This window comes from Neolamprologus brichardi, chromosome 7 (genome assembly GCF_056152115.1).
Source record: "Neolamprologus brichardi isolate AB-2024 chromosome 7, ASM5615211v1, whole genome shotgun sequence".
Lineage (NCBI taxonomy): Eukaryota > Metazoa > Chordata > Actinopteri > Cichliformes > Cichlidae > Neolamprologus > Neolamprologus brichardi.
The window spans coordinates 7,863,327-7,871,469 of NC_142110.1; the positions used below are offsets into that span (position 1 = coordinate 7,863,327).

An 8,143-nucleotide genomic window follows, 5' to 3' on the forward strand; every position below is an offset into this window, starting at 1 on the left:
AACGTGACCGAGCCTGAACAGCAGACAGGTTATTGTGGCGTAAACACGGAGCGTAAACATGGGGGTGTGTGAGCTTTTTAAAGTCCACAAAATGTGTGCGCTCGTGCGTTTTCATGCACCCTGCACGCTCTATGTACGTTGTTGTGCGACAGGATAACCTTAGTTGTACATCAATTCCCCAAAGCTGCGTTGTCAGTAACCATGGCACCGGCCCAGCTGTGTGCTGAAACACGTGCAGTTCTTTTATTAGTCTCGGGATAAAGTTTTGTGACTTGTTAGTCCGACGTGATGAAAATGATGAGTGATCACAGTCCCCTTCAAACACCTCGGTTTCTCGTAAGCCCGTTAGTTTTCTGTATTGACACGTACTGACGTGATAAACACGTGAAGCGTGAGGATAAAAAGAAAAAAAAAACCTTTTATATATAAATGTCTTACTGCATATTTATAGTTTAACCACATAAAGTTAATCTGTTACTGACACCTGCTCCTCCCTTGCGAACGTTAAAAGGATCCAAAAACACTAAAATCTGCGCCACTGTAATGCCCTCACATGCCTTGTGATCACATTACTCGTTCCTGTAAGTCATGTGACACGTTCTGGCTGGCGGCATATGGTTGTCTTGTGTAACTGCTGACAAAGAATGAAACAGTCACTTGGCTCTTTAATGAAGTGTCACCTCCTCTGTGCTGGCTGTTCATTAACTCATACCTGCTGATCCCTCTCTGTACTTTCCCTTTCTTGTTTTTAATGCGAGTACACGAGAAATCATCTTATTGTCGTAAGTTGGAATCCCCCTTTGTGTCTTCCTGCCTCCCATCCCTTCTCTTCCTTCCCTCCTCAGTATGCTGCCTGCTCTATATGTGGCACTGGAGCCGCGTTAGGATTCCAGTCCAAATGTTTTCCATATTAGTTCAGAGTCTCTGATTCCAAATAGCAGCCATAGCTGTGTTTATGGTGAGAGAGGGAAGGGAGGGAGACCGCAGGCGGGCTCATACACCCCAAAGAGTAAAAGTCGTGTAGAGACACAGGAAAAGAAAGTGAAGGCAGAAAGAGAAATGAGACAGACACAGAAAGATTCCTCAGACAAGAAGGAGGGCAAGAAGAAGAGAGAAGAGAGCCCAACACCAGACGATGGCCATAAGTGCAGAGTCTGTCGTTTCCCTCTGCTCATCGCTCTGCTCCAGCTGCTGTTGGGGGTGGCTGTCACAGCCGTGGCCTTCCTTATGTTGGCTATCAGTCCCTCACTTTTGGCCAGGGAGACTCCACACTGGGCTGGGATCATTGTAAGCTGCATACTTTACGCTCTATCACCAGCCACTGCACTCATTTGTTTGCATGGAACCTCCGGTTTCTGATACTTCTGCATGAGCCTCAGCAACACACCTGTGTTGTACATCTTTAGCACACTGTATGTCAACACCGGCCCCCACCAGGCTGTCTCTGCCAGACAGGCACCGTAGCCATGGGAAATCACTAATATTGTCATGTGGTAACAAATCTCCATCTGTCATGTTCACCTGAATGCATACACCTGCATTTCCATTATTTCGCAGTCACATGCATCAGCTTGCACCTTCTGTTGTTCACACTGCATGTCCAAGAAATCTTAAACATCTGGACAGATGAGATGAGTCATCCAATAACAGCATGCCGCATTCCAAACTAACCCGCGAACACCCACACAGTGTCAGAAGACCTCATTATTATTTGCAAATATGATGTACATCTTTTTGAGTACCTCTGCATCCTTGCCATCCGGTCCATATACACGCACACATCACATGTAGTTTCACACAAAAGTTTTACTTTTACTTTTACGATGCAAACAACAAATGAAAGATAAGTTGCGTGTTTCATTTAGGTTAAGACGAGAAGTGGAATTTCAAGAGAAATTAACAAAAAGGTCACGAAAGCACTGAAAGTAGGTTAATGTTGAAGTGTAACTGACTGGGAGCATCAGTTAAACCGTAAACCATAAAACGCACTTTGAGGTTTCAGCTCACAAAGGTGAACTTTGTTAAGAGTAACACGTAAAAAGTGGATAAACTGTAAGTTGAAGTGTAACAAATGCACGCACTTTAACTTGTATAACCAATGAGGCACAAAGTGTTCACCTTTCCTTGTGAAATGTGTAATAAAAAGGGGGGGGGAGGCAAATTTACTTATTATTATAGTTTGGGCTAAGACTTCAGGTCACATTTCAGTGAAATATGTTTAAAAAAAACGTGTTTTTTGTGTCTGAGCTCTACCCCAGCCTATCACAGATGCCATCTGCCTTCGAAAACATCCCTGGACATCAACATCCCGAGTTAGATCCTCACGAGATTCAGCCAAGTGAAAAACACTGAGGTCATCAAGAACTTTCCAGAGAATCCTGAGTGCTTAAGAACCTGAGAAAAACATTTAAATAAGATGCCTCACGTTAGTCACAAGACTCCAATTGCACTGAAGACACAGAGATAGAGTGTGAGTGTGTTTGTGTGCAAGAAAGAGAGAGGAGGGGAGTGAAAGGGAAAGACAGAGTAAAGTAATCAGATGGCAGCTTACTGCTGAATCATGTAATAACAGAAAACACCTCTGAAAACCTGGGGGAAAGTATTTCTTTTTCTTATTCATGGTCTAAACTGTATGTAAATGTATGATCTACAAGTCATTCATATATGCTATATATATGGATGAAATGGATCTTTGTGGCGCTTAAAAATCATGTTGTCACAAATCATGTAGATGTTTTTAATGCCTTGATGACTGAGTCTATCCAAATAATGCTAAACCCTTTTTTTCTGTTATGTTTCAGCTGTGTTTAGTTTCCATCCTGGGCTTTGTCCTGTACTGTATCACCTATGTCCCTGATGAGAGAACATCGAAGCAATTCATTGTCAAGGTGAGCTTAGCGAAAGCCTGATGACTCAAAACGTTTGCTTATTAATGAATGCGAGAACAAGCGTCTGAAATTGTCCAACGATTTGTAGAATCAGTCAAAAGTATGACCAGGCTCAGTGTTCAGACAGAAAACCTCTGCAGAAAACATTATTTTACTCCCTGTTAAAGTACAAAGCTGGTCGTGGGGAACTGCAACTGTCAGAAGCATAGAGAGAAAAGCATTTAACAGCATTCCTGTTTAAAAGTGCTCTGCAGGAATCCGTGTGAGCGGAGGAGTGCTTTCATTAATGCGACTTGATTGTACAGCTTAATTAGCCACACAATGTATGCAGCTGGAATTTCAAAGCAATTAAAATCAGCCGATCATTGTTTCCTGGGAAGGGGCATCCTTTTTTTTTGTCTGGGTCTTCTGTGCATACCAGGTTCAAATATGTAAATGATGTAAAGACAGCATTTCAGCAGTATTTTGTATTAGGAAATGCAGCTAATTTGCAGAAAGGCTTGTTAAAAAACAAACAAACAATGCTAGCATGTCTATTTTGTGTAGCTTTAAATGTCATCGATGTACCTCAGTCACCAGAAAGACACAGATTCTGATCATTTGCATTTTCAAGTTCACAAACTAGTGATATTAGCCGATCCCTAAATGAGACAGTATTGAACTTGTTGAAATTTGACTGCATTGTTCATTTATCCATTTGTCTTTCATAGCAGCAAAGTATAGTGCTGTGAAAAAGTGTTTGGCCTCTTGATACAATGAGTCTTTCACATCGCTGTGGAGGAATTTTGGTCCACTCTTCTTTGTAGAATTGTTTTAATTCAGCCACCTTGAAAGGTTTTCGTTCATGAATAGTCTTTTTAAGGTCATGCCAAAGCATCTCAATTGGATTTGAGTCCAGACTTTGACTAGGACACTTCAAAACCTTCCTTTTGTTTTGAGACATTCAGGGGAGGACTTGCTGCTGTGTTTTGGGTCATCGTCCTGCAGCCCAACTCAAGCGTTCTCGAGCTTCAGAGCACAAACTGACGAACATTTAAAAATTTCTGCTGGAGAAAAAATTTTTTTGATTCCATCAATTACAGCAAGTTACTCAGTTCATAAAGTAGCAAATAGCCCCAGACCATTAACCCACCATTGGTTATGATGTTCTTTTTCTGAATAGCTGTGTTAGTTTTATGCCTGATGTATCGTGACATAAACCTTCCAGAAAGTTCAACGTTTGTCTCGCCAGTCCACAGAATATTTTCCCAAAGGTCTTGGGGATCATTAACATGTTTTTTTGGCAAATGTGAGACGAGTCTTTGTGTTCTTTTTGATCAGCTTGAACTCTCCCATGGATGCCATTTTTGCCCAGTCTCTTTCTTAGTGTTGAATCATGAACACTGACTTTAACTGAGACACGTGAGGCCTGCAGGTCTTGGGTCCTTTTTTGGCCTTCTGGAAAAGTTGTGTTAGTCTCGGATGATAATGGCTCTCATTGTGGTTCACTGGACTCCCAAAGCCTGGGAAATGGTTTTGTAACCCTTTCCATAGTGATAGATGTCAATAACTTTGTTTCTCAGCTGATATCTTTTAGCTTACTAAACTTTGTCAGTCAGGTTCTGCTTGTGCTTCTTGATTAATTCAAAGGTCTGTTGTAATCAGGCCTGGGTGGGGCTGGTGAACATAACTCATTAATCATAGTTAATTCAAGATTTTACAATGGGGGCAATTACTTTTTCAAACAGCATCAGGTAGGTTTGGATAGCTTTTTTCCTTTAATAAGATAAGCAATCATTTAAAAACTTTGTTTTTGTTTACTCAGGTTATCTTTGTCTGATATTAAAATCTGCTTGATTATCTGAAACATGTAAGTGTGACAGTTATATAAAAAAAGAGGTCAGGAAATGGGCAAATATTTTTTCACAGCACAGTATGTCCTTATGTCATGTGTCATTTCTTGTAGTTTTTTTTAGCCAAAAGTTCTATGTAGCAGAAAAAACTACATTGAATCTGCAGAACCTCTTTGTCTGGCCTTCAAACAGCCCTCAAACCAAAACAAATGTGTTTTAATTTGTTAATTTACTTTGTCAGTGAATACGTGACTACACTGTCTCTCTTTCTGAAGAATCTGTGGCCTCGCAGTGAGCTTGTTTATTAATTCCAGTTGCCCTTGGTTCAAAGAGAGACCAAAGGGAGAGGGAGCCGTTCTCACATTAAGTGTTACTGTGTTGTTAGATAGGGACTCATATGACCACTTTATTTCTCATTAACTGTGTAAAGACACTCGTGACTATGAGTTTTGAAGTGCTCTGCAAAAGTGGACAGCACATAGACTCTTAACAACGACGACGACGACAACAGCATCCTCACTTTCAACTTTGGGCTTTCCGATCACCTGTTTAGTGAAGCCCACACTGTTCAGCAGAGTGCTTGTTGATGCACTTGCTTTACATGCATCTCCCCTGTAATCATCCATACTCTCCATCTCACAGCTGTTCCAAAATTAACATAAATGCAGTTTCAAATCAAGCACCACTCATCACTTGCATAACTCTATAAGCAGCATGTAACTGAAAGCAAAATACACCAGCGAATGAGGGCTTCTTTTATATAAGCGGTGGATTAAGATGAAGGTTTAGTGTTATTGCAATCGTGCAGTTGCATAAACAGCACAAAGCCTCTGTCACATTTTGAAACTGTATTTTTAGACGCTCTCTGCAAGTATTCTCACACAGGACCTGCACTAAAGGTTAGAGGTGGCTGTAGCTGCAGGGCACTGGAATATATGTGATATCTCCCCTTCGTGCTAAGAGCTGGACCAGTACTCTTAGGGTCGGCGTATTCTGGGTAATCTCTTTGAACTTAATTTGCCATAGGCACTGAGCCAGCACGTCTGTTTCTAAGCTACAGTTTTGGCACCGTGGGGTAATCATGAGACAACAGGCTAAAGCGGGAGCCGGATTAGAATATAAAAACACATTGAATAAAAGATAGAAAATGTTTTCTGATGAAAGCTTTCATAGTGTCTGGTCTCACGCTAGCTTTCTGCCCCTACAGCTCCTGTATTTTGTCCTGTGCATGATTGGCCTGGTCATCTCTGTGCTGGTCATGGCGTTTGCTGCCCACCATTACGAGCAAACCAGCAGCTTCATCTGCGAGCAGGAGGTAGAAGCCTGCGTCTGCATACTCGATAAAGAAGATCTACTAGCTCGCATCTTCACTTACGAGGGAGTCAGTGACTGCGAGGCGATCACCGGTACACTCACACTTTACTTCCTGATCCAGATCTTCCTCAATCTGGCCCAAGCGCTCATCTGTGCCGTTGGTGCCTTCATCATGTGGAAGCACCGCTATCAGGTCTTCTTTGCTGGTCTTCAGATTGGCTCTCCCTCAACCCAGCAGTGGCAGAAAGTTTAATTGAAGATGGCAAAGCTCACGAGGTGCCTCTGGTCAGTCAGCTCAAGAGGGAGGTTGACTTAACTCTGGCGGACTGGAATATTTGTCTTTTTGTGTGCCTTGGCTTGTTTTCTGTCAGCATTTCTGTCAGCCAATCACGTGGCAGCAGCTCAATGTATTTATGCTGGAAGTTGTACCAGCTTTGTAACAGCTTTTTGTATTTTATATAAGTAAAGTTCTACTTTCAGTTTCCAATTTTTAGTCCTTGAAAAGAAGTTGTAAAGTCAAAAGCAGCTTATTGTGTTTTATATTTTTGTTAGTTATGTTTTCATCTCATTCACAGAAATTTCATAACCACGAAACCTAAAACACATCGAATCGCGATGTTCTTGTGTGATGATCTTCAATTACAGAATGAAACTGCCTCAAGAATTCAAAAAGCAGTGTTCACACATTAGCAAATATTAGTAAGATGAATCTTAAACCTTAAAATGAATGCTTTATTTATTGATTACTGTAACATCATTAAATCCCCTTTTATTAAAGCCTTGTTTTATATTATGTGCATTTTGAGGTTCGTTTTCAGGTTTTAAAAATTAAAAAAAATCATTTTTGATGAAAATCATTTAGTTTATTAATTTTGCCACTAAACATATGCAGCTCGCTAAATACAGACTTCACTCCCTTGATTTAAAAAAAAAAACGTTATCAAAGTCCTTTTCAGCTGGTACAAGTAAACGCCACACAGTTCTGAGTGCAGTAGCATAACCTGAGCAGGCTACACTTCATAAGACTGGTTTCAGACTGAACTGGGCTGTGGTGGAAGGTGGCCAGCAGCCAGCATGAGTCAAACAGCCTGTAGGAGTGGAACTGCTGCAGCCACAAAGAGAGGAGGGGTGAGACGGGGTGAGGAAAGGGGGGACTCAGACCGGCAGCTGGACTGAAGTGACCTATGGTGAATCATTTCACAGTGTTTGAGCTGTGTTAGGAAGCAGGGAAAAAAATAAATGGTTTTTATTTTTAAATGAAATACATTTCTGTGTTATTTATTACTACTCTAGCAATATTTACCTGCAATCTCAACATGCTAAGCAGGAAACGTAAGCATGAGTCAGTTTCCATATGAATGAAATGTATGCCCAGAGGAAGAGTGTAACTAGTGCTGAATCAAATACACCTTACATTGTTTTGTCAGTGATAAAAGGTTAACTAACTGAAGTCTTAAATTTTATGAATTAATTTGATGTGGATAAAAAAATGGCAGTAGTTACTCTTTCAAGACTGTCTTAACATATTTGGGCACAAATAGAAACCTTTTTGTCAGCTGTATGCAGTTGCAGTTTCCTTTTTTTGTAATTACATACACAGGTACCAGGCACTTTAGGTAAAGTGTTGAGCTGCCTATTAACACAAAGGTCTAATCAGCCAATCACATAGCAGCAATTCCACCAGTGTTGGTGTAATGGTGTGGGGGACATTTTTTGGCACACTTTGATTCGCTTAGTACCAGCTGAGCATCATTAAAATGCTGCAGCTTACCTGAGTATTGTTGCTGCCTATGTCCATCCCTTTATGACCACAGTGTACCCATCTGCTAATGACTGCTTCTAGCAAGAGCACCATGTCACCATATCGTCATCTCAAACTGGTTTCTTGAACATGACAATGAATTCACTGTACTCAAATGGCTTCCACAGTCACTAATCTCAATCCAATAGAGCACCTTTGGGATGTACAGTTGACAAATCTGCAGCTGTGTAACGCTATCATGTCAATATGGACCAATAACTCTGAGTCATGTTCCTAGCACTTTGTTGAAGCTATGCCATGAACATTTAAGGTAATTCCGAAGGCAAAAGGGGTCAAATCTAGTACTT

At 41.0% G+C, this 8,143-nt stretch overlaps 1 protein-coding gene across 1 annotated transcript; it reads left to right on the forward strand.

Annotated features, from left to right (window-relative positions):
• Window positions 1-894: 894 nt before the first annotated feature.
• sspn (sarcospan (Kras oncogene-associated gene)) lies at window positions 895-6,827 on the forward strand. The gene is made up of 3 exons (XM_006789544.2): window positions 895-1,287; window positions 2,802-2,888; window positions 5,928-6,827. Exons 1-3 carry the CDS (start codon window positions 1,060-1,062, stop codon window positions 6,285-6,287), a joined length of 675 nt encoding a protein of 224 aa, XP_006789607.2. The 5' UTR covers window positions 895-1,059; the 3' UTR covers window positions 6,288-6,827.
• Window positions 6,828-8,143: the final 1,316 nt, after the last annotated feature.